Genomic DNA, 26,867 nt, shown 5'->3' with positions numbered 1-26,867 from the left:
ATTAATATAGGTCTGGGTGATGAAGACATGACGAATCTTGAAATAATCATGAGGGACTGTACCAATGCTGAATACTGTTTATGAACGGGCAAGTTTATTCCCCCAATTACAGCCACCACTTCAAATCACTGAGCTGCGGGATGACTAGTCAGTGTAGTGTCTACTACAGAAAATAGAAGGACATCCCATGACCTTGTTCATTTTTTGGCTGTTTTGAATCTTGACCAGCTTTTAAATCAGAGTAATGTTTCTTTAGTTCATCTTGTCACTGTCACTGAAATTGTCTACTGGACATTGTATTCAGACACTGTATTCAGGTTTATTGAACACATGATTTGGACTGATGTTGAAGCTTTATGTTTTTAGTTTCACTCACCTTTCAACCATAGTAGCAAAACTGTTTTTTCACTGAGACATTTTTGATAGTTTTTCTTCTCAACCTGTTGTTCTCCGAAGGTAAAATTGGTGTCTTGTCTACTTTGTCTATGTTCACTAGGTTAATACCTGGAAACAAAAGAGCTCAATAATCTAAAAAGACAGACAAAACACAACAATTCACACAAGAAAAAAAACAAGAAAACAAACAAAAAACAATTCAACAAAATCTTTCTTTTTCGTAGCGGGTTTCAAGTTCATATTTATTTACTTCTCTCGACAGAACCCAGTGACAATCAAAATACAGTACTTTTTTCCTCAAACATGTCTTTTCTTTTTCTTTTTCATTACGCAAAACAAGAGAACACTCAGTGCAATAGGACATAAGACTCTGACAGTGTGGTGCTCTCTTTCTTTTCACAGTGCACGTTTATACACACAAAAAGATTGTACATCATCGTTATTACATTTCCAACCTCTACCCTTATCATCTTTGTGGGTAGGGCTAAGTGAATGTCTGAAAACAATCATTTTTATAAATTTATCTTGCATACAGTGTAGCTTGGCACACAACAACACACAGCTCCCTCCTTCAATCATGTTTTTAGACACAACCACACGCACGCATGCTCGCAGGCGCGCGCACGCACACACACACACACACACACACACACACACACACACACACACACACACACACGTGTGCGCGCACATACATGCACACACGTACACACATGCACACCCACACCAAATTTTACCTCTGTAGCATTGATTATCACCAGAGAGGGGGTACTGCACTTGCACTCCGAGGGCTAGCTCATTTGTCAACCCCATTGTATTTTGGCAATGTGGACATTGCATTTTAATGTGCAAAGGGGAACCAATTTCGATGATGTAAGTAGGAGGCTGAGGTAGTGGGAGAGCAGTGGGAACAGGACATCTACCTTATGTTACCAGCCTGATTAAATGAGAAGGAAGTTTATGGGTAGTGCAGTATTCTTTACAAAGCCTTAAAGATTTCTAGGCCCTTGTGCAACCCCTGCCATTTTTGACTGGGGAGAGCTGTTGCCATGTTATAGGTCCTTATAAGATATGATCTCTCTAACATCATTGCCAGCCAATTGAAGTGTGAATATTTTATGGGACAGCCAGTCAGTAAATGACTGTATGAACCACACAGCCACTCTCCTGATGCGTCATCTCCCAGCAAATTTGAATAAATAAATAAATGCAATTAAAATGAAAGGAAATTAAATCAGAAATACATGGCACAGCTCATCACTTGGAACATTTGAAAAATATATATATAAACATAATCTTGACAGTTACTTCTTCAGCAAGTTCATATGGCTATCATAATCTGAATTAAAATTAAGTAAATGTTCTAAAAGCTCAGGTGTTGATTGTACAGGCTGGTAGTTGGCATCAAGTATTTACACTGTGTCATGGTGCTTGCAATGTGCATGGCAAAGTAAGGGCGGTGGTATTCACAAGCTATTGCCACCAACCCCATCGCTAATAACCAACCATCAAAACTGCAACCACACCACTTCTCGCTTTAAGCAGGCTTTGGCTGGTTTTGGAAAGTAAATTGTTTTTAATGTATGTTCTAATTTACGATCTCCTCAACTTACCTATGTAGCATACGGTAGAACAAGGCAGGAACATGACACAAGTTCTGTCTTTTCTACTAAATGAAAGCCAACCTTTTTTTTTCCTTTAAAATGATCTAAAAATTGCAAAGGCTTTGATGAAGGAAGGACACTGCTTCTTACTGTAATATACAAATTGAAGCTCAAAAAGTTTCCCTGTCTGTTCTAGGACCGACTGCTGTACATTCTTGCACATACAGGACCTGGAATGGAGAGTGTTGAAGTCTAAAGCAAATAGACACAACTCCTCAACTGACAATACAGAAGTAAAAATGTAAAATATATGTCAACAGAAGGGAATATTCCATTAGTTTTAGTGCCTGCAAGCACAACAATTGGGCATAAGAAATTATGCTACTACAGTACAAGTATTGATAGATTATGCTTTCAATTCAAATTAGCTTAAATAAAAACAACATAAAAACAAATATTAGATTGCATCTACATCTACACTTCTTAATTTAGGCTGATTTTAATCCCCCATCAGATTCAGAAAATATCGATTCATCAAATATCTATTCTACAGATTATATTACAAGAATCCAGTCACAGGAATTAGAAAAATATCAAATATCACCAGTGAAGGTAAAACATGACAACCTGAACAAGCAGAAATATTGCTATGGTAACCATCATTGTCCTTTGACATCAGAGAGCATCATAACGTCAGTGCTCTTCTTGGCTGTCTTAATGACCTCGTAGAGCAAGGGAATGGATAAATAGGGTTATGTGGAAGGGTGGAGAAGATGTGTTTTTCATTTATGTCAGATAGCTGTGTCCCAGAATACAGTTGTTTGAGTAGGGTAGGGGGGTGGACGAATCTTTTTTGACCCACTGCTTTTTCCCCAAGCCGACTGGACTGATGCACTTTCTTGCTTGCACTGACTCCGCTCCTGATGCCTGTCCTGATTTCTGTCAGGAGGAGGCCTCTCTATATATTTCTGCAGGTGTGGATGTTGTCTTGAACGGATTTCCTTGCAAAGTGTACGTTTCCTCTCAATCTGCTCTAGCATTGTGGTGTCTCCGCACATCCATGGCATCTGGGGCATCTGTAAAAAAGTGACAGTGCTCAACAGGGACAACAAAAACTGACAGTAGCTCTGTCTCTGAGGAGACATAGGTTCAGCTTTGATGTGTTTCTTTCTAACATAACCATCAAATAAAGTAGGAAACAACTCATGGTCACAACAGTGAGTCTAAAAGTGGCGAATCCACAGTTTCTAGTTTTCAAATCCTATTGCAATGGAAGTTTTATGTGTGTGACCTTAAACATTCATTGAAGGTTATTGCTTTTTGTTGCAGAGTAACAAATCAATGAATGATATAATTTCAGATTGTAAATCAGGAGCGGTAAGAAATCATTTCTCCTCACCTGGCTCTGATGTGTTTCTGCCGCTCTTCTCTGAGGAGTTCCCACTGGGGATGGATGAGTAGGCATAGGAGGTGAGCGGCCATACTTAGGTGTGGCTTTCAAATCTACAAAGACAAAGAAAACTGTAAGCTACTTAGAAGGGAAAAAAAACATACAAATTTCACTGGATATTCAATGCACAAGTATTTTTAAAGAGTTTTGCTCTATTTTAATAATCACCATTTCCAGTCCCCATAGTCATTGGTGGGCTGCCAGATGATCTCCCGTGGTGAGAGGGTGTGGATGAATGCTGCCCTGACACTGTGTTGCCATTTCTCTCTTGTGCTTTTGACTGGTCTGCAGTGTAATTGACTTTACTTTCCCGCCGGGGTGTGCCATCAGATCTGTAGCCCCTCTCTTTACTATCACACCTGTTTTCCATTGCAGTGGGGCTCTTGGTGGCTTTAGCGTCATACTGATCTGAGCCATTTATGCTTCTGTCTTTGCTGTTCCGTCTAACTTCAAGGCCAGTTCGATTCAAATCTTTACTATCCTGCCTGGGTAAGAGAGGAGGAGGAGGACCATCACCGTTATGGCAGGTCTTCTCTCTCCCCCCTGAGTCAGAACAATACCCGACCCGTTCCTTGCTGTTGCTGCACCTCGATGCTTCTTGTCTGGGAACGATGTCAGGAGGCTGGTCTATTCTACCATCGTGCCTGTGCTCCATGTCATTCCTTGCACTCTCTTTGCTATCTTGTCGCGGTAACAACTCGGGACGGTGCTCTTTGCCGTCGTGCCTATACTCTGCACCGCCTCTAGCTCTGTCTTTGCTGTCTTGTCTGGGTAAGAGCTCAGGTGGTTTGTCATATTTGGAGTCCATGCCGTTTCTGGGTTTCTCCTTGATATCCTGTCTGGGGAGAAACTCAGATGGCTGGTCATGCAGTTGCTCTCTACTATCGTGACTGCAGTCCACACTATTTCTTCCCCCCTCTTTGCTGTCTTGTCTTGGTAGCACTTCAGGTGGTTGATCTTGCAATCTCTCTCTGTCCTTGCTGTCCTGTTTAAGTAAGGACTCCATTCCGTGCCCCCCACTCCTGTCCTTGCTGTCTCTTCTTGGCATCAACTCTCCATTGCTAATGCCCCTGTCCTTCGAGTCTCTTCTCATCAGTGGTGTGGGCTCTGAGGAGCCGCAGGTCCTGTCTTTGTCCCACCGTACAGGAACAGGCTCCACATTACTGCAACTCTGGTCCCTGCTGTCCCTGCGGACAGGTGGTGCATCTAGGCCACTACAGTTACGGTCTTTACTGTTTCGCCTATGCGTCAGAGGCTCTACATTGCTAGATCTGTCTTTTTCCTTGTCTTTTTCTTTGTCCCGGTCTCTCCGGTGTGAAGATTCTTTGCTGTGGCGCTCTTTGGACTCTCGTTTGGAATCCTTGCTGTGACCGTGGCGGTCCTTGCCTTCTCGCTTTGAATCGCTGTGCGACTTGCTTTTGGACTCGGCTGAAAATGAGATGATAGAAAACATATGATGATTTCAAAGAGATACTTATCTGACAATGCATCAAATTAATCAAAGCAGGCCATATATTCAATTAAACATGTAAGTCTTGCAAATCTACATCTACTTTGCAAATATAAATGCCATTATTACATTTTTGTGGGTTCATTAATTCTGTTATTTTTGTGCCCCCCCCCCCAAGCTTCTGCACTATTACTAATGTCCTCTAGATGTCGCTCACATCCCACTCAAGAAATAGTTGCAACCCACTGGAAGTTAAGAGTCAGGTATTTAAGCTCTTAGTTTAGGCAAAAAATTCAATCCACCATCATGTGGTGCAAATTTATTTTTGGTTCAATCAATAGGGTTGGTTAATAGATGCAATCTGACTGTGTGTGTTTATGTTTGTGTGTGTGTGTGCGTGTGCATGTGTGAGTGGACGGGGAGGTACCAAATGATAAAACAGAATCCTATGCATGCTACTGATAGAGTGCTAATTCACAACATTATAAAGCATCACTGCACATATAAGATCTTTACATGCATTGGTTGATTTTCATATAGGTCCTCCCTATGAGTGCTATATGTGCTTTACCATACAGTACCACAGGCATCTTATCATTCCGCAGGTTCGTATGCGTGTGTGTGTGTGTGCGTGTCCGTGTTAGAATGTATGTTGATTAACCAGTTGGTAAGTGGGTCAGCTAAGTTGTTGCTGCCTTGCTGCCTCAAAAAGGAGGAGAAAAATCAGCCTCCATTCATCGTGGTGGGTGATTCCTTGGATACTTATTACAGTGTGTGACCTCATAGGCCAATCATAGGCCAGTGTGCACAATCTGTCAGTACATCAGAGCTACAGTATGTCATTGTCAAGTTTGTTTAAATATAAGGAGCTATGTGATGTGTAGTATAGCTAAATCAATTTTAAAAATTCACATGTGCAGAAATTAAAGTCCTATTAAAAATCTTCTGGTAAGGAACATGGATTAACACTTATTATACTCATAATAATGTGAGAATCAAACATCAAATGTTCATGGTTCACTACTAAAATAATGCAATTGACAAGCTCAGGAAAAGAGCTAAATCTTATCGCAGCTGCCTGTCACCTTATCAGCAGATCTGCTCCAGGTGTCTGACTGGCTTAACAAGAAGTGGGAAAAGAGCCAATTGGAATGAAAAGGGAATCAGAAATCTTCTGATCAGGTGTAGAAATCAGTGTCATAGCCATTCCCAGCAGTAATGCGTTGCTTTGTTGAAGACAGCATACCATGAGCTGTGATTGGCTGCATTACTCATCGGGAGGGAATCTGCAAATAAGAAACAGGGATCTTCTTCCACTGTTGCTATGTTGTAGTTGCTGAGAGCATTGAGTAGGGATATATGTGTGGGCTCTTTGCTGTGCTTTTATGATTTATGTATGAAATGCACTTGAATAAATCTCTGTTGATTAAAGGTTTTGGTTTTTTTTTTTTAAAGCTTTGGACCCTCCAACTCGGCTGGGACAAGACATAGTATGTATCTGGGGGACATTACAACTCAGTTATATTCATGTCAAATCTTGATCCAAATGATCAGCCCATCTCTTTTAATTTAATACAACCTTAAAGGGCCCCTTTGTCAAATAATGCATGATAAAGTAATCCATGAATTATATGGTTTGAGTCACATAGGTTTTGTATCAACTCCATTTATCTTAGAATACTCATTAAATAATGCAATTTTTATCGCAGCACATTGTTTATTTTTCTAACTCAATGGCCTATGAAAGTGTTGCATGCTATCTGTATTTAAACAGGATGATTACATGTTTAAAAATAATGCTGTGTGGTGGCTTAATGCCATGAGTAGCTTTCAGAGAAATGCTGTCTGCTTTACTTGCAAATCTCCTGTGATCTAATGATGATCTATACTTGGCTTGGCTTGGCTTGGCTTGCTGGAACTTGATTTTCTTTTTTTTGATGGAAGGTTGCAGAGAGAGGTACCAACACCCTGATTGGTAATTTAAAATGTGTTTTCTTACTGTCAAAATATTAATTTAAAGGAGTTTCAATTGCCATAGCAATATACATTATGCTCTACACTGTTGAGGGAAATGGGTAGAACTTCTTATCAGGATAAGGAAGTCATAAATGACAGCTTTAATTGCATCTACTTGTGGATGAATACTATGCTCTTGTATTTCTTTTCAATTCAAAATTTCAATAATTCTTGTAATTTAAGTCTTTCTCCTGCAGTTTCTTCCAGATGTACAATTATATGCTGTCCATTCTTCTCAAGCAATAATGTCGAGGAATGCTTGGCTACATTTTGAGTTATAGATATCACTTGACTCACTTTCTCCGGGCTCTTTTGACTTTCTGCCACTGGCATTTTTCTTCAACATATTCCTGCCTGTGGTGAAGAGGTTGGTCAGTTCATCCAGTGGACTGGTGGGTGTCCGTGAGCGCCCCGATGATACATTTTGCATCGAGCCATGAAGTCTCCCCACAACATCTTGAGGTGGAGAGCCTTTGCCGTGTGGGGTGGCAGAGGCACTCCTTGGCAGACCCCCGGGAAACGGCACAGGAGAATCAAATGGAGGTGTGCGCATGAGGCTCAAAGGAGTGAGACAACGGCCCATGCTGACTGGTGATGGGCAAGCAGAGTGGCTGCGTTGATATGAGGATGAATTTGAGGATTTGTAGAGAGTACAGGGCAGAGGAGGGGCGGAGGAGCGCCCGGAGACAGTGAGGGTCGGAGTGGCGGTGAGCTCCCTGCGGAGGTGTGCAGAGTTTGGTGGCTCTGTGGAAGAGGTGGGAGATTTGCTGTACGACTGATTCTCCAGCACTGGTAACTTTGCTACATCTAGAGGCGTGAGGGGAGACTCGTCTGAGTTGGGTGAACACTGGGCTGGTGCTGGGGGGAACACCAGCAGCGGAGGCCGATGTGTAAGTAAATTAGGAAACGGTGCCGGAATGTCACACAGAGGAATGTTTCGGGGGGTGGAGCAACGACTGAGGGGTTCGGGGTCATATGGTGCTGGAGTAGGACATGCGGAACGACATCCTATAGGATCGGTGCGGTACTCCATATCGTCCAGAGCTGGGTACTTCATCTCTTCATACACGCTTTCTCCCGGCTCATCATCCTCACTCTTCAACAGTTCTCGTGCGCCAACATCGATTCCCCCCATCTCTATGTAGACAGGTTCATCCTCACAGTCGTCATTTGGGCTGTCATCGCTCTGTGGCGGCGAGGGGTTGCGTTTGCAGGGAGAGGTGACATGATGGAGGGACTTAGGAGGGCAAACACCACCTCCTGCATGGTTTTTTATGTATGACTCATCAAAGGAAACACTGAGCTGCGTGTTGGGATTCCTCTTCGGTTTAGGTGGAGGTACCCTCCTACAGTCCTCACTGCATCCTTGAGGTGCTGAAAGATAGACCAAACGTTACACAAGTATTCGTGACATGGATCTCATTTAGTCGCTTAAAATTACAGTCCATGATACAGTGATCCCTCACTATAATGTGGTTTACTTTTCACGATTTCGCTACTTCACGGATTTGCATCGTGCACTGTGTTCTGCATTCTGATTGGCTAAAAAGTCACTCGCTTCTTCTCTACCTGTGCGTCAATAATGTTGCAGTTTAATATGTACACGTATGTAAAACGGCTTGCCAAATTTACATTACGTACGTGCAAATTCTCTTGCAATTTCGAGTTTCTCTAAAACCCATAATGTTGACAAAACGCTCTGGACCGACAAAAGCACCTGCGGCAGGGCCCAAAAGGCAGCGGAAGATGCTATCTATCGCAGATAAAGTTAAACTCCTGGACATGCTAAGGGAAGGTAAAAGCTATGCGGCTGTAGGTCGGCATTACGGAATTAATGAATCTTCCGTTCGTTCCATAAAGAAGGAAGAAAAAAACATAAGGACGACAGCAGAAATGTATAATAGAGTATTTAATTGTATAATAATTGTAAAAAAAAAATAAAGATTTCAACTTCAAGGATTTTGCCTATCACTGGCTCTTTTTGGAACGTAAACCCCCGTGAAAAACAAGGGTATACTGTGTATCATTTTATGATCTCATTTTATGTTCATTTTCTAATTAATCATTTGGTTGTTGCTTGCCTATCCAATCCATGGTAAAGCAACATTACAAGGTTTAGCCTTCTTTATATTATTTGAAATTTTTGAATCGTTTATCATTAATCATTAACAGAATTTGACTTTATCATGAAGCAAGCTGTAGCTCTTTGGGTCAGATGTAGGTCAGCATGGATTGCTGAGAGCAATATCTTGAATCAGATATGTTAGAGTAGCTAAGGCATATGCGTGTTTCTAGGCCAGATATACAGCAGTAGAGCAGTATGTGAGCATAGTATCTGGGTCACACACACACATTGGTGATCTTTTTTCTGATGGTAATGACGTAGAATGCAGTGTGAATCACTTTGAATATGGTGCAATGAGGCAGCAGTACGAGGCCTGTCGGATTTTGAAAATGAAAGCGATTGACAGTGCACAGGGTTGTATAGCAGCAGGATTTTCAAAATGTGGATCTTGGGCAGGTGTTTGCAACAGAATGTCCTCTTCTCAGATGGAATGTGGAGACAAGCATAGTCAACAGCTCATGACCTGCTCATGACTGAACATCCTCAAACTGCAGCTTTTTTTTTGAATAATTCAGACTGCAGATGGTCTGGTCATATGCATATATTTGCTCTGACTGTATGACTCACCACCACCACGCGACAAGCGTGTGGACATGCACGCGACAGCACACATGCCTCCACCTGCGGATATGGATATCAGGGGAGGCTTATACTTATTTCATACAGGTTTTAAAAAGACCATACCACCACAAATTAAAGTGAATCATTATTATTTACCTCTTTCAAGTTATTTACCTCTTTCAAAAATTACTTTTGTGGATATGAGGTTGATGCCTAGAAGATATGCTGTTCAGTATCTTCTTGAGTCTAGGAAGAGTTATGTGAGGAAATGTAATTCCAAATATTATGGGTATACAATGTGAATAAAAACATGCAGTTAGCGGTTCAAAGAGTAAAACCTCTGTATATTCATCTCAATGGTAGTTGCCTCTCAACATTCAACATAGTTTTAATAAACTGTCACAGTTTTGATGCAACAGTGTTTGCTTTTCTCTTTATATTTTGATGATAATTTTTTTCAGTTATTACTTGTAGTTACTACCTTTTTTTTGCATGCAAATCCTTATGCAGAACCTTTACATTTGCATTATTTACACCAGGGACCATCTCACTGCCAAACACTGGAGGGTGGACTCCAGCAGGTGTGCAGTGCAGTGAGGATCAACAGGCCTCGTCATGCTGAGCTTAAGGAAAGCCTGCTGCCAGCCCTTCGGTGCCAGAGCATCTCACTTACAGTGGCTACCTCCACACAAACTTATTCTCCCAGATTCTATTCCTTCCTTTCTGGGGGATCTTCATCTCCACAGTACGATCTCTGTATCTCTGTTTCGTTCCCGAGTCCTCAATTCTACATCTTGCTTTTCCTCACAAGTTCCTTGTTCCAGAATGCTACATCTCGCCTTTCCTCGCAATTTCCTAGTTCCTGGGATTACCGTGACTCCGATCGCCTTTCTTAACAAGTTCCTGAGACTCCTGTGACACGATGCCGGAGGCAACCTGGATCTAGCACAGCAATGTTCACTTCCTTTGTAATAAACCCCTTAAAGTGTTTTGCATTTGGGTCAGGTACAATGTCAAAAAAGCATGACATTACCATGAAAATACAGTCCTGTTATTGAAGTTAGTTGTTCTATTGTGTTATTAGACATTCCCCCACAGCAATCAGTGATTTGTAGGATCTTATGTGGTGCAAAGTTTGAGAGGACAAATGCGGTATGTACATAATCTTTCAGATGCTCTTGAAGAAGCTGAAGTCTGGGAGCTGCCAAAAGTTTTGACCAAAAATGAAGCATGCCATTACATATTATAGCCCTGTGTGGCTGCATCGTACATTGGTTCCTCTTACAGCATATTCAAAAATGTATGAGGCCTATAATTTCTAATTAAATAGCAAGTGAGGTGTTATTTCTGCCAGACGAGTACCAAATGGAATACATTTCTACCTGATGTGATATTTTCTTTTTCTAAGCACAGTGATGATAAGGATTTTATTGAGAAAATAATGTGATTAGCTTTCCATAAATCTCCTACCTTTGCTTCAACAGACCAAAGATTTCTAATATTAATTTCATATGAACTGTAAGTGTAAAAGTCAAATATGCACCGATTTGGATTTTTCAGATTGTTTTTCATCCCCTCAAAAATTGGGGCCCTAGTTTGGAACAGATGCGAAATGTATGCGCAAAGAACATGCTAGTTCTGACCCGGTATTGGAGTCAAATTCTCTCTTGTGTCCAAATGAACACACCAACTCATACCTAACTCTGCAAGCTTCTGAGTTTGCCAGGAATTTACTAAGCGCACTTCATTTTCAAACAAAGTGCTCCCTTGAGTACCGCACCTTTTAGACCAAACCACTTGTGCTGTAAACAAGATCAGGGCTGGTGTAAAACATCCAAGACATGTACCTAAAACAAGTCCAAACAGAGATGCCCCCACAGATAAATAAACACCTTTTTAATGTATTTTTAATATATCTGAAGTCTTGCCAAATCACTTGCATGCCATGTTTCAGATCCACATGAGATTTTAAAAGGAGTTTAAAAGATAATTTGAAATTAGATGGTTGACCCTTAATGTCACGCACACTCAATCAAATGCGCTTAAGAATGTCCCATGACCTCAAATACACAGACCTTCCTTCTTGTCTATATGTATCCTGGTATGTTGCTATAAGCAATCTGCATACCACGCAGCAAGAATACATTACTAATATAGCAAGACTAAAAATATGTGAGTTTGCTCAGAAAAGTAAAGCTGATGTGGAAATGCCCTATTCTTGCAAGCTTGCAAATGCAAGCTGAGGGCAAACCGATGAGTTGCAAACAATGATAAATAAGTTAATCAATTGGATATTTCATTAATTCTCTGTAGGTCCACAAAAACCTAGCACTTCAATTAGTGTCACTTGACTGTTATTTATCCGTCCAATTTCTTTGCGCACGTGTCTTAGATAGTTTTGTGTCGTCCAAAATAATTTGTACGTAAATTCATTGTGATAACATTTTTAGTTTTGCAAAATGATCACTTGCATAAATGCAGACATGCGTGGTGGATAACTTTAAACACTGCTGATGAATCCATCCTTGCAAACATCCCTCACTTCCCGTCCCCTCTCATTCTATTGCTCCCTTTTATCCCCCCTCCCCCTGAAGTGAATGTGTTTACCCGCAGCCCCCATCCGCTCTCCTCCTGGGGAAATAGAATCTAGGTCAATCGCTCCTCCTGAATGAATTCTACTTGGACAAGCTCCTCCCCTTCCCGCTACACATCACACAACCCTCCCCTCAGACAGGAACACCCCCACACTTGCAGTCTGATTGGCTGCGAAGCCTCATACTTCAGTATCTCTGGAGCCGTATTGGCCCAAGCTGCACAGTGGTGTTGTGATTGGCTGGGCTACAAGGGGTCTTGTTTCTGTGGGATGGTTGCCGTGGTGCCCAGGAAGATCTATGTGCACATAGAAAGATTCCCACCAATCTGAGGCAGGCTGGGTGACTCCCTTCCCAGCACATTGGCTTTGGAGCATCCAAAATGAAATGCAGTCAAAACCTGCTATTTGTATTTTACTCTCACAACCTCATGTCACATTGTTATACAGCATTTGCAACATAACATTAAGTTATGCTGGCTTCCTAAACTATGAGCAATTCATTCTAAACAAATTAATCAAATCAAATGTTCAATAATATTTTTGCATTTCCCATTGAACAATATGTATTTTGCTTCTTTTAGGTAAAATGTCATTTAGTTCAAGCTATTCCTTATGCATCCACTGAGGCTTTTATAACACTGTTTTGATATAGTGTATTTTATGCTCTTATTTTATCTTGATTAATGGTCTCATAGGCGTCCCATTTTATCTAAAGACAAAGTTCCTTGTCATTCATGTCATTCATAGTCTTGCAATGCTTGTTACTGATTTGTCTTGAAAAAATGCTGAACTTGTTTCAAATGAGTTTATAGTAAGCAGGAAGTTGTAGAAAGTAAGAATAAATCAAACATTCTGATTTTTAAATACCCTACGACCCGCATAAGCAGCAGATGATGGATGGATAGCTGAAATCATTTTCTGAATTAATAGCGGGAATTGATATATATGTGTATATGTATATGCTTGTTTGTGTGTGTATGTGCCTGTGTATGTATATGTTTTGGAGTGTATGACTGTAGTATATCCAATCTTTGACAATAAATCATGGTTAGACATCATGATGCTCAAGACGACAACAATCGTTTGCAGTTTGGACCAAATACTGTTGCTAGACTTCATTTCATTGTGCGTGGAAAGCTTTTGAAGAGTGCATTGAAGAGAGAAGCTAAATATAGCTGAGCTGTTTGGTGTAAAGTGACACTACCACTTACCATCACATCGCTCCCCGCGGCAGGTGGACACAGGACTGTGGTCCACCGCCTCAGAAGACATGCTCAGTTTGGTGGCCGGATCCCTCCTTGGCTTGGGTGGGGGCTGCTTCCTGGAGGTTGGGCTTCCCACCTCTTCCTCTCCACCCCCACTGTTCCCACCACCGACAGAGTGAAGGGACTGAGATCTCACGGAGAATCCCTGCCCGGAGGAAAGGGCGTGCGGATGGGGCAAAGGCATTCGCTCCTGGGGTTCTGGCATAGTGATAGAGCCCATACGTAAGTGTTTGCCTTCCGTTGCTATGTCCTCACCCGTCCTAAAACAGAGAAGAGGGCATTAAAGAAAAGGTTTTGGGATTTAGGTCACAAGAATTATGCATAAAACCTCAACATGCCAAAAACTTAAAAAGTAAGATACAGTCAAATAATCTGGACTACGTTCAGAAATATTTAGAATGGCCCATGTATGTTCATACATTCTATATTTTTTTGTTACATAAAGACAGATGAAAGCATAAAGTTGGCATGCAAAAAACAATGATTGCAAGACATTTGGATTGACCTCTCTATGTGAAGAGAGATTTAAAGCAACAGTAATTGATGTCTTAATGCCAGTGACAGCAGGATCCCTTTTAGGGAAAAGAATTGATTTGAATTTAACCCCCGTTATGACTGATGCCACTCACTCAGCTAAACGCATAATGATGCCCGGGGACGTCCCCAGGCATGTACATTATCCTGATAAATGGATGATTGGCCTGTGTTGTGTTGTTGATGGTATCCGTGTGTGTGTGTGTGTATGTGTGTGTGTAAGAGAGAGTTTGTGCATGAGAGAGAGAGAGAGAGAGAGAGAGAGAGAGAGAGAGAGACAGAAGAGGAAAGTTGTGGCCTGTCGATTTTGAGAGTATTTAGGGAAAATATTTTGGACAAGTCTACAGAACACATGCCTCATCTCTCCCGAATTTATTTATTAATTCATCCATCCCATCAGAAACTCATAATTAGGCTTAATGTAAAAGAATTTAGCATTCAAAATAGCATGAAACATTTTGAATTTGCATGCATTTTGCTACAAATTCTTATCTTGAGAGAGTGTGTGTATGCATTGGGGAGTAAATAAATGTGTGTTTGATCCCTGAGTGTATGACTTTGCTGACTCTGTAACTGCACCATACAACCCCAGCAAGCTGCTGAACAGAAGGCAGGTGGTTTGGTGGGCTCATTGGTCAAGAACTTTGCCTAGCAACACGTTATTCGTGAAAACCAGACACAAACGCTTAAAAAATGCTAAAATTGTGTATGCAGGGAAAGATTTCATCATGTATAAATCATAACCCTGTCAACTTCCATTCACAGAAGGCTGCTTCTTCGATACAAAGGTGCTGCAGGAGGTGTCACACTGCCAGACTCATTTCAGCTAAACAACAAATGACCCAATTACTGGATACACAATACAAATACACAAATTCAACTCTAAGTAGCAATTAAAAGAGATCTCTGTTGGTATTCAGCTACAAGTAGGGGGAGAACAGCAACCAAATTGCCTCTCATGTTTTGGGTGCCTTTATGACTTTGTACGCGTGCGACCATATTCAAGGATTATGTGTGTGTGGGTGTGGCTTGAGAAGTAGTGACTAGGTTATTTATAGTCTATTTGCCCAGTGATTGGCTAGAGGACGGACCACAGGTGGACTTGGATCACTTGGATTTGCTCTGGTTCTTTCTCTGTGACAGCACAGGGAGGACTTCATAAAGCTCACACTGCACTGGAAAAATAGAAACGCTTTAAATTTTCCATGCATATTTATATAGGGATTACTCAAGAGTGTATTTGTGCACTAGAATACCTGGATGCATTCGTCTGTGAATGACTGTATTAACAAGTTCTTCCAATGAGAAACAATACAGTGCAAGAGAGCAGTGTGCAGGAAGGCCCGCGTCACTCACTTCTAATGTGCTAATCTGATTGGCCAGTGGCTGCTCCAGCTGTCACCAGGCAGAACACGTCTCCTGCAATCGACTTTATGCTAAATCTTAGACCGTCTTTTTTTCCCTCTTCCCCCTGCTCTTAAACAAGTCATCATTTGCCGCAAGATGTTCTTTCTCCATTTTAACCTTACCGTGCACTTCAATTTTTCCTATCCTTTTTTAACACTTATGCATCATTTTCCTATTGTTGTGGTCACTCATGTTCAAAAGGATGCGCGTATGTGCTTTCACATGCAGAACTACACGTTCACATGAATTCTCACACTGGTGTTCACTCTCAGTCAGTTAAAAATGGGTCGCTTCATTGACCTACTTATAGGCCTCATGAAAAATCCAGTTATTTTTTAGACTCTTCCTCCAGTGACTGTGTATAAATATTTCAGTTTCACTGAAAGGAAATGGAAGGGTAGCGGGACAGTAGATGCCACTTTCCCCAGGCATCATCTCATCACCAAATAACTGCACAGGACCGCATCAAACTGAGCAAAGGAAAGAGTGTAATATCAAATTTCAAGCCAATTTGTAACAAACCTTGCAATGCTGTCCATACTGTGTTTGGACAATAAACTACCAATGAAAGTAGAGACATCATTCTTTCATTTGACAGCAAGTAGGGTCCAAAATTGCACTAAATTAATCAAACGTGCACAACCTGTGTTGCTTTAGGATTCATATCGTCATAAATATGTTGCAGAATATACGCAGGTGAAACCCCTTCTGACAGAATGACAGGAATGTATTTATTTATACATTTATTTAATTTTGTTTTGTTTTTACAGGGACAGAGTTTCCCATAATGCCATATCCAGATGTCTCTCAAGCCTGCTATAACATTTGATTAAAGGTTTGTGTGGTAATTTGAAAACTTATCAACCAGATTGATTGTCCTCTATCTAAATTGTTTATAATGTGATGAGCCAGCACATAGTAAATCAAGAAGACTCAGAGAGAGAGCTTGAGTTTTCACTGCTGATTATCAAAACCTTGCACAATCTCACTGAGTGAATCTAATCTCATAATAAACGCTACAAAACAGGAGAATATACCGTATTTCAGTAAACTGTGTGCTAGCCTCATTCTCGGTGACTACTTTGCAAGTAAATGAAAGTGAACTCAAACTGCCCCATTTTTCACCAACAAACAGCACTACGTCATAAACATGCAAGACATTTCATAGAACATGAATGTCAGAGAGCTTATGCAACATTCAGGAAGTGGCACCAATCACTGCTGCAACTCATTACAATAATATAGTAACTCTTAATATACATTCTGCGCAAGTTCATCACGTAACAGTTGCACCGTGTCTTACTTGTCAATGTGATATATTAAAGTAAGTTATTATTTAAACATTTGGGGGAATATGAAGATCTGAAAAAAAAAAAAAAACAGACAGGGGAGTCCACGCCCTCACTCTAACTAAGTGTAACTTTGTAATCTCCGAAGAGTTATTGTTTGTTGGTTTCTCCACATGCAAGCATGCTGCATCCATGTGGTTGTGTTTTGAATGTGTGATTATGTTTTGTTCACCATTCAGGATGGTATACTTTTATGTCATCACACAAGAGCTTCTTATCATAATTAACCAAAAAAGTACTGTGGTAGATGAGACTGGTAAGTTTTTACAATCAAAAGTAAGCATGATTTAAAGGATGATCATGTTTCTTAGAAACATATTTTATCAAGACTTTGTAAAATTAAATTGAATATGATTCAGCCATTATAAGCAAGCAATTTTTAGCCCAGGACTTACTTTTGTATTTCCTTATCGTTAAATGATCTTTAAGCATTTCAAGATGTGAGAGTGCACGTGACACTATATCTGGATTCTTAAGAAACATTTTGATGACATCAAATAAATGTAAAAGCTAATTATTTTAGTTTAAACACCATGTTTCTTTTTTAACCATAGATTCTATTGAAATTAAAGTTGTTTTGTGGGTTTAAGAAATGTAAATCCTTTAACAGATATCACAAAATAACATCAAAACCTGACAAGTTCAAACCAATTAATACACATTTTTGAGATGGTCTGTGCCTCAATTCTAATAGCTTTTACAACTCAAAAATGGAACAGCGATGACCTCATTCCAAGGACAAGTCCCAAATAAGTCTAAAAGTGAAAAAGTTAATTATCCCATATAGATCATCGAGCGTACCAGTCCACTTGCAATTCTCAAAATGTGGCAAACTGCCATTGCAAGAGGAACCCTCTGGCCACTTGTCCCAATTCCTTACAACCTCTTCCTGAGATAACCCGAGTGAAATCCTTGCATTTTTGGAAAACCGTCCTCTTGGTTTGCTTTTATGACTGGTGTGCGAAATTCATCAAATGTTGGCAAGTCCATTACTGTACTAAAGATTTGCAGAGCTTAAGTATTAATGCTGTTTGAGATATCAGCTCTTAGACAGATATCTGCACTTGCAAATTAGGGGTACTTTCCCCCTTTTTGAAACACTTGTCTAATTGTTTGATGTCCTCTTACCTCCTTATGGCTTCCTCCTGTTTTCTCTTCTTGTCATTTTTTTCTGGCAGAAATAACTTATTTCTCTCATTCCTGGCATGGTCCAGGTTCTGAGCGATTAGGCCGTTGTACGCTCTCAGCCCATTCTCCTCGACATAATGGAAAAATCGTAGAGTTTCCTCCTCTTTGGAGCTCATCATACTTCAAGTGTCTCCACTGGTAACAAAATAAAAATTGTGACAATTATTGTTAAAGAATGATGTTACTGTAGAACAACATAGACTTACAGTATTTCTGTGATTATCTTACACAATACATCTTAATAGTTTTAAACATTTTCAAGTATGATTGCAGAGTTTTTGTGTCACTGTTGTTTGCTGTTGTTTCTGATTTCTGACTTGGAAGGTTGGAGCCTCCTCAGTGCACTGGGTGCAGTATAAATCCATACGCAAAGACACACAAGCATGGATGATATGGAAATATATACAAGTAAATACAGTAAACAGGCCCGGTGTGTTGTTGTAATTAGTCATGCAATTGTTTTTTTCTTTGCATTTTTAATGTATTTTATAAACCATGGGTTTTAATGAAAATAAAGAGAAGCTGGTATAGAAATCTTGGCTTCATGAATAAGCTCTGTTTATCTATAACAACACAACAATAACTCTGAACTTTCTGACAGTGGAACCATGATTTAAATATAACAGCACAAGGGCTGTTCTTTTGGACTGTATTGCACTAAACAGATTAAGCAAAAGAAATAACCTTTTTGTAAGGAAAGTAATCAGTCTCCCCCCTGCCGGTCTGGTTTCTAGCGATTGATTTAAAACATCTGTGGAACAAGAGTCTTATCTATCTTCAATGAGATGTTATTTATGATGCCTTCAAACAAAATGTGTATGGCGGACGTATTCTGCAAGTATCCTGTGATTTACTGTTTCTAAATAGGAATATTTCCCTTAACAAAGCATTGTTTGCAGCTTCTTAAAATCCAGAGAAGTCATGAAGCAGTTAACTATAGAATTCAGTGTGCAAACATGTTCCATGTGCATTTGCCTGAATAATGCACAGTTACAGTTGCTACAGTATAGTACAGTACATCATATACAGCAATCTAAAGAAAATTTGTAGAGGCCAGTATTGGAAGAGATGAAGACAGCACATGCTTTTTATGTAGGTCAGTGTATTCAGATCAGCCTAAGACTCATGGTTGTTTACGTGTGAGTGAAGCACTGATTGTAAGTGCATGTGGGCAGGGGGAGGCGGGGTGTGATAACTGTGTGTGTGTGTGTGTGATTGTGTGATTGTGTGTGTGTGTGTGTGTGTGTGTGTGTGTGTGTGTGTGTGTGTGGGAGGGGTGCTTGGAGGGCAGCCAGATGGAGATTGCAGGGCCAGTTTAGAGGCTAGCCATTGTCTGGCCATCCTCACCATCCCTCTACCTTGTGTCTCTCCATGAATCAGACCAGCATGATTCCAAACAGGTCCCTACTACCTGTTTGCAATTCTCTTCATCCTAATTTTAATAGACACTGAGACTTATATGAGGGGGTTAAAACATCCTTTGGGGTGGAGTTCAAACCAGGACACAGGAGCCATGTGTCAAGTGAGGTAGTGTAGAAATACTTTCACCTGGTTATCAGGTCTTATTAATACACAGGGTCTGAACTGAAAGTGCAAAGCCAAAAAATGAATTACACAAAAAAATCTTTGGAGGAATTAGGTGCACCAGTTAAAGGTGTTATTGGTGCTGCAATAGGAAAGAACAGTTCAAACAGTGCTTGAGCTGAATTAAGCCTGTCTGCATAATCCTTGTGAGCCTGCGGCAGCACTCTGCACTGGTATCAGCTTTGTTTATCACACTGTGTCTATCAACCAAGCCTTTCACATTGGATTGTCCTTCCAAAACTCATCACTGTAAAATGCTACTCTCATTTGGTCACCTCTATAAAATGGTCAATCATTCAAAATTTAAACCTCCTATTATGCTCATTCCAAAGCACATGATCAATTTTCTCTTTTTAGACCCAATCTTTTCTCTTTTTTATTTGACCTAGTTGACATGGGTTGTAACAGTTGGAGTGCAGATGTGCACTTTACTTGAAAAGTAAACGAAAGTGGCACATCTTTTCTGTTTCTAGGCAACCATGTCACATGAGAAGGGTAGCATGGCTATGCCTTGGACACTATGTCAGAAAGATTCCATGGCCAGTCAACTGGTGACAGAATGTATATGCGCTTGCATTCAGTGTGTGTGCACGCGTAAGTGCATAAGTGTGAGTTATTTGACCAAATAAGCCGCAAACTCAGACAGAGATCTGCTGCAACAGACACTACTCCAAGAACTTTTTGTTGCTCCTTAGAGCTTTATTCTTTTCTAGTGAGTGCAAGTAGAAGGTGTTAAGAAAAAGATTTATGTGCATAATGAGCGGGGGAGTTAAAGGGAATTATATTTTGTTGTGAGTTTTTTGAAGTCCAAAACAAATAATATTGCAAATCAGTCATGTTGCATACTTACAGTAGGGATGTGGACCTGCTGGTGTATATACCAAGACGTCTTCTTTCTTCCCCTGATGTGTCCAATACACACTTGTGAACTCTGACCTTTGCTGGAGTAATAGTGCACTATTCCAGTTAAATCCACAGAGACTTCCATCCATTGTACGGTCCAATAACTTGGTGTTTAAAAGGAGTCCAAGTGACCCAGGATTAGGTTAGTACAAGAGGGGAACTGGACCACTGGGAGCCCAACCCAATGCTCCCCCCTGAGGAGAGAGGGGAGCTGTTATCCAGATGGTGCAAAACACCTTGTGGGGTGCCAGCTTTACTGCTCCACACATCAGCACATACTAGAGATAAAATGAAGATGCAGTGTAGTAATAGACCGTAACCGCGAATGCAAGCATACACACTAATGCATTCTCACCTCAAACTCCCCTTCCAGTTGCAGACCCGACTGTTCTTATGAGAGTTGCAAAATTAAGTCTTCCATAATGTTTCTCCGTTTTGATGTGTCCAAATACACAAAATGTCCCTGAGTGTCAGTCAGGTGAAAGGGTTCCTCATCCACAGTGCCCTGAAGGTTGAAACTGAGGTAGAGCACGGTGGTGTGCGTGTCCAGGTATGACGTTCCCTGCTTTTCCCTCTGTCCTGCTGGTCAACACAGGTCTGTTCTGTCAGTCTTAGCTTAAGCAGATGACACTGGGCTTCCCAGCTATAGATCACAACAAGTACACGCCCACTGCCTACTGTAGCTGCTACAACGTCATCCTCTCTATCTCTCCTCTCTCTTTTCATTTCCTAGCACTATTTCCCGTGCTGCAGGCTTTTCAACTCATTTTCACGAGCACTTATAACCTTGTCTCTTCTGTCCTCTTCCTGCTACTTGTTTTTCTTTTTCTGTTACTCTCCAGTGCCTTTACACTGCCATCCATTTGTGCCTGCACAGTAACTGGAGCCTAAATCTGTTTTCTGCTTTCAGCACCACGGAGAGCTCTCTCTTTCAGGGGGTGGGGGGAGGGGCAGGGGCAGGGGGAAGGGGGGCACTCAGACTAGGCTGAGAAGAGATGGGGAACTGAGTGGGAGGAGTCATCGGGTTGCCAGGGTGTGACTTGGACTCAACCTCCTCTTCCCCTGGCAACTGCTGCCCCCCCCCAACATACACACACACACACACACACACACACACACGCACACACACGCACACACACGCACACACATACAGCTAGTAAACAAGACCGCAACCCAAAAAATACTTGCAGTGAATTTACTGTGTTGCTTTTGAGTGCATTCATTACATATATAGGAGCCAAAACAAAGCCAATTATAACAGACGGGAGCAAAAGTGTACAGTCTGAATTCCCCAAAAATGAGAACATCCATTGTTTTTTGCAATACACATATTGACATGCTATTGCAGTATTAAAATATATTTGCATAGACAAACAAAGGATGGAATCCAAAGTACAGGCTTGTTCCCAGTAGTGTCAAAAATGAAAAGATTGAAAGCAGGGACAGAGTTGAACCTGAGTTGCATCTTTGTCTGGGGGCTGCTGTGTACCTCTACTTGACTGTCTGGGGAACAAGTATTGGTTTCAGAAATACCGTGGGCTGTTTATGCAGTGATTTACTGGTATATGATGCAGAAGCAGGCATTGAGGGAGGGTGAACATTCCCTGTGGGGTGGGATGACGATGGTGGAGTAAAGGGGGGGGGGGATTAACAGAGTCAACACAAAAGGATTAGGGAGCAGAGATCTGTTGTTTTCATCATTTCTTCCTTCTAGGTTGTTTAACTCCCTCTCCTCTTCCCCAGTTCACACACTCTTTCAATGAGTTAGAAGACAGTTCAAACAGTTATGCATTTTTTTTTTAAATGATAACAGAATTGAAGGTCTAGGGTGCTAACGTAAGTTTCACATCCAAGTGTTGTTTATTTCGAACTGTGGGTGTTTAAAATTCATGTACAGGACTACTGTCTCAAAATAGGCATGTTTTAAACTTTTTGAAGGGACTATGCAATGCAGATGGGGGTCAGATAGTACTGGTGTGAAAGCTCTTCTCATAACAGCTTACCACATGCCATAAATAGCCAATTGCTATGATCTCACTGAGATAACATGCTGTCAAACAGTAGTCACCCCCTTTTTCTGCCTATTGTAAAAGATGTGGTCGACTGGTCACGCACAAAGCAAGCCACTCTATTCAGACAAACTCAGCACACGCACACATGCACAAAGCCCTCGGCCTGACCTTGATGCATGGCCTATGTGTGCTATCTCAAATGATCCCATTTAGATTCCACAAAAGTTCAATGAACACAAACAGTGAGAAAACCTCAGGGGTGAATGGGTTAAATACATTTTTCCACCTATTCGCACAACAACACTTTTTGTGAACAGTGTTGGACACTCCCTTGGGGACAGAAACCAGGGTGGAGTCTGATGTTATGCATCAAAAATGATAACTGAATGCATCACAATACATTTATCCATCTCATTACAATAAAATGTAATGACAAATTACTACACCACACCCAGTATTACACAGTGCAGTGCAGTTTATCACAGCCTCTGAAATTATCATTAAAATAAGCTAACTTCTTAAAAGAGGTTTATTGCAGAGCCTTTAGTTTCAACTGCATAACATTTTATCCATCTGTACGTTTGATCACTTCATTGGATGATTTTGTTATATGATTGCTAATTTATGCCAATAAGTTTGGTTATGATGCCCCAGAGGCCAAGTTAGAAACTAACATGTGGGCACCTGTAGAATGCAGCATTACCTTGCAAGTACTCAACGGAACAAATTGATACAGACAGACGGTGTACTAATACAAACAAAGGTGCCATCGGATAGTAGCATGGTGCTAGGCTCAATCATGCTTGAAATTAGGCTCTATTGATTAATCCACTGCCGTAGCAAGCTAATGAGGAGTCTATAAAAACCATTATAGTAATCAATTACAAATCCCTTACATACAACTAGAACTGAATCTCTGGTTGAGAACGTTTTATTGAGTATTATTTACGTCAAAAGATTGCAACGTGAACACGGTTCTTTTGTAAGAGATCGCCAGTTGTGAAACTGATGCCCATGAGAGTATCTTTGAAGCTCAGTGACACTCCCTGTGCCGATGAGGAGGTGGAAGGCTCTGGCATGATAGATATTGAGACACTGTCACTGAAAATGTCAGATTTTCTCATTAAAGATGCAGCACTGCGTACTTCCACTCTTCACATCTCCACTCGGGAGAAATGGAGCATAAGGTTCCTCTTCTGACCAGTAATGTGCAGACACCTCCTGACCAATCTGTGTCTCATGTCTGCACAGATGTTCTGTACACCCACATCTGACTGGATGCATTTCCAAATGCAAACCCTGAATTCTGGGATTCTTTAGCATTCACTTGCACAGCTTGAGTTGATTTCCTATTTAATCAGGCTAATTATTCAGTCATTTATCACTACTTCATCACTCAAGAGACCTCAACAAAGACATGTCTCTAATGATTTCCCCCTGCTGTTACCACAAGACACAGGTGGAAATGGGAGAATAAAAAATGTTATCTCTCAAAGGAATGATCGATGTTGGCAATCTTGATGGTTTAACCCTCTTCTAGCCCCACAAATCTCCACTTTAGACGGTCAGAACTGATAGGCGAACAGATTGAAGGTTGCTGGTCATACAGCAGTCAGTCCTTGAAGACCTATGTGGGTTTTTATTTCGCACCACAAGTGACATCAATCCACATGGTCATATTGAGGATACAGTCATATTTCTGATGATGATATATGTTGCTGGTGTTTGATCTATGATCATGAGCGACAGTGTCATGATGTATGTGTGAGGGCATGGAATTAAAGGGAGACGCAATTAATCTGGGTCTGACGAATTTCTTTCAAAATAAAGATTGCGTTCCAGGATTGATATTACTTATTAATGAAATTGAAAAAAAAGATTAATTTCTAATCAGTGTGACCAGTTCTTAATTCAATATTCATGTATTCACATTATGCCATATTGGATGTATTATTTTGCAAAGACAATCTAATATACTGATGATGTTACAGATGAGTGCCTGGGGCAGGACTTTGTATACTAATGTTATTGGCGCCATCTTTTGACCAAATTTGTTTACAGTTAGATCCTTTTTTTAATCAGACTTTTCCCACCATACATTTGTCAATCAAAATCATCTGGACTAATGGATAAATATGTGTAGACAGTATGGTGAGTGTGATCAATCTTTTTTCTTTTGGTTTTACAGTTAGCGGTTTTAAATCTATTGTATACAGAAATCGTTCACCATGGACTTTATTACGAGTTGCCTAATTTCCAGATGTTGTTACTGAATCGATCTTGGAAACATGAAAAAAAAGGTCTTCTGTCTTCAGAGACGTTTAATATGGTGCATTCTGTTTACTCATTGGAAATGTGTGATGTAAATTATTGCTATTACTGTCGGGGGTACTGTTAAGTAAGCCTCACAAGGTTTTCTGAATTTTCCAAAATGCCTCCCCATAGATTGTTGTAGAATGCCTATTGATAAAATTGGTTTTCTGCAAACTGTCTCCACTTTTTTTGGCTGTGCTTGGTCCAGATAAACTATAAATGGGAACTCCATGGGATAATCTCTCTTTCTTTGGAGACTATTTCTCTAATTATGTATTTAAATAGAGGGGTAAATATGTGTATTTAGCTTATGCTGATTGAGCACAATCTGACACCCCTTCTCTTCGACAATATGTTGAACGTTATTTTACTCATTTACTTATTAGTTGGGTATATTGTCCCTTATTTTCCTTGCACCTAGTTACATCATTGAAACTGAGAAATTTTCACAAAATGTTATTTTTTTGTCTTGATATTTTAAATGATATTTCTGTGTCTGAGACTGCTCTGTCTGCATGTAGGTAATTTCTCATTGGCTTGTGGCAATGATGGCAAAGATAGTCAGCCATATATAAATCTCAAATCTGATAATACTCATGGAAAAATATTCCCAACATACGTAATGGGATTTCGTAAACGAAATCATGGAAGTGTTAGATAAATCTCTCCTTTCAAATAAACATTTGATATTGAGATATTTAATGAGAATTTCCCGCAACCCGACTCCAGATAAGTGGGGGAGATGGATGGATAGAAGAAAGATGGGAAGATGGAAAGTTTACTTTGAAGAGCTGATGAATGAGGAAAATGAGGGAAGGGTAGAAGAGGTGACTATTGTAGACAACAAAGTAGCAGAGATTAGTAAAAGTGAAGTGACTGAGGAAAGCATTGAACAGGATGAAAAGTGGAAAGGCAGTTGGGCCTGATGCTATACCTGTGAAGGTGTGGAAGCTTCTAGGAGAGGCAGCGGTAGAGTTTCTGACTACGAAGTGTGATGATGCCCATTTTTAAGAATAACAGGTATGTACAGAATTGCGGCAACTATAGAGGGATAAAGTTGATGAGTCATACAATGAAGTTAAGGGAAAGAATAGTGGAAACTAGACTGAGAGTAGAAGTCAGCATTTGTGAACAGAATGGCTTCATACCTTGAAAGAGTACCACAGAGCAGTATTTGCTTTGAGAATGCTAATAGAGAAGTGCAGAGAAGGTCAGCAGGAGCTGCATTGCACTTTTGTAGACCTGGAAAAAGCCTATGACAGGACCTCTGGTATTGTATGAGGAAGTCTGGAGTGGCAGAGAAGTATGTTAGACTGGTGCAGGACATGTATGCGAGCTGTGAGACAGCGGTGAGGTGTGCTGTAGGTGTAACAGAGAAGTTCAAGGTGGAGGTGGAACTTCATCATCTCTGAGCGCCTTCTTGCAGTGGTGATGGACAGGGTGACAGATGATAGACAGGAATCTCCATGGACATGATGCTTGCAGACAACATTATGATCTGTGGTGAGAACAGGGAACCGGTTGAAGAAAATCTTGAGGTGGCAGTATGGGTGTGTGAATGAGAGGAACCCGGGTGGAACGGTGAGGCTACAGGGAGTGGAGATCAAGAGGTTGGAGTATTTCAAGTACTTAGGGTCAACAGTCAAGGGCAATGGAGTCTGGAAAAGAGGTAAAGAAATGGGTCCATGCAGGATGGAATGGGTGGGAAAATATGTTAGGGGTACTATGCGATAGAAGAATGAAAGGACACAGTGGTGAGATGCAAATGTTGTATGGTCTCGAAACAGTGACAATGATGAAAAGACGGGAGGCAAAGCTGGAGGTCACAGAGATGAAGATGTTGGGGTTTACTCTGGGAGTGATGAGGATGGATAGGACCAGGTTGTTTTGGAGAGAAGGTCAGAGGAGGGATAGTGAATATATTGGTAGACAGATGCTGGAATCGTAGCTGCCAGGCAGGAGGTCTAGAGGAAGACCAAAGAGAAGATTTATGGACATAGTGAGAGAGAGGATATCAAGGTAGTTGGAGTGAGAGAGGAGGATACAGAGAATAGGGTTAGATGGAGAAGGTTGATTCCCAATGGCAACCCCTGAAGGGGAAAGCCGAAAAGAAAGGG

At 40.8% G+C, this 26,867-nt stretch overlaps 1 protein-coding gene across 3 annotated transcripts; it reads right to left on the bottom strand.

The window, feature by feature from the left end:
- Window positions 1-606: 606 nt before the first annotated feature.
- On the bottom strand, window positions 607-21,341 carry nyap2b (neuronal tyrosine-phosphorylated phosphoinositide-3-kinase adaptor 2b). Of its 3 annotated transcripts, XM_086172392.1 has the most exons (8): window positions 20,781-21,285; window positions 20,373-20,703; window positions 17,879-18,073; window positions 13,407-13,720; window positions 7,214-8,290; window positions 3,619-4,878; window positions 3,400-3,503; window positions 607-3,076 (listed from the first exon to the last, which is right to left on the bottom strand). In XM_086172392.1, the coding sequence occupies exons 3-8, from the start codon at window positions 18,055-18,057 to the stop codon at window positions 2,792-2,794; spliced, it is 3,219 nt and encodes a 1,072-aa protein (XP_086028518.1). In that variant the 5' UTR covers window positions 18,058-18,073; window positions 20,373-20,703; window positions 20,781-21,285; the 3' UTR covers window positions 607-2,791. The 3 variants fall into 3 exon arrangements, with proteins under 3 accessions (XP_086028518.1, XP_086028517.1, XP_086028519.1); XM_086172391.1 differs by having other exon boundaries at window positions 20,373-21,341; XM_086172393.1 differs by lacking the exon at window positions 20,373-20,703.
- Between the last annotated feature and the right edge of the window lie 5,526 nt (window positions 21,342-26,867).

This window comes from Fistularia commersonii, chromosome 25, assembly GCF_037954325.1.
Source record: "Fistularia commersonii isolate RoL2024-O1a breed Wild chromosome 25, RoL_Fcom_v1.0, whole genome shotgun sequence".
In the NCBI taxonomy this organism is placed as follows: Eukaryota; Metazoa; Chordata; class Actinopteri; order Syngnathiformes; family Fistulariidae; genus Fistularia; species Fistularia commersonii.
The sequence above is the reverse complement of the archived record's forward strand: the minus strand, read 5'-3'. Positions and strand labels throughout refer to the sequence as shown.

What these genes read in the sequence shown, in the direction of transcription:
- nyap2b (XM_086172391.1), bottom strand. Translation starts at nt 18,057, where the DNA reads ATGATGAGCTCCAAAGAGGAGGAAACTCTACGATTTTTCCATTATGTC. An exon ending in GTCAAAAGAGCCCGGAGAAA is followed by an intron (nt 4,879 to 7,213) that starts GTGAGTCAAGTG and finishes TCTCATTTTCAG; the next exon opens with CCGAGTCCAAAAGCAAGTCG. An exon ending in GACTATGGGGACTGGAAATG is followed by an intron (nt 3,504 to 3,618) that starts GTGATTATTAAA and finishes TTGTCTTTGTAG; the next exon opens with ATTTGAAAGCCACACCTAAG.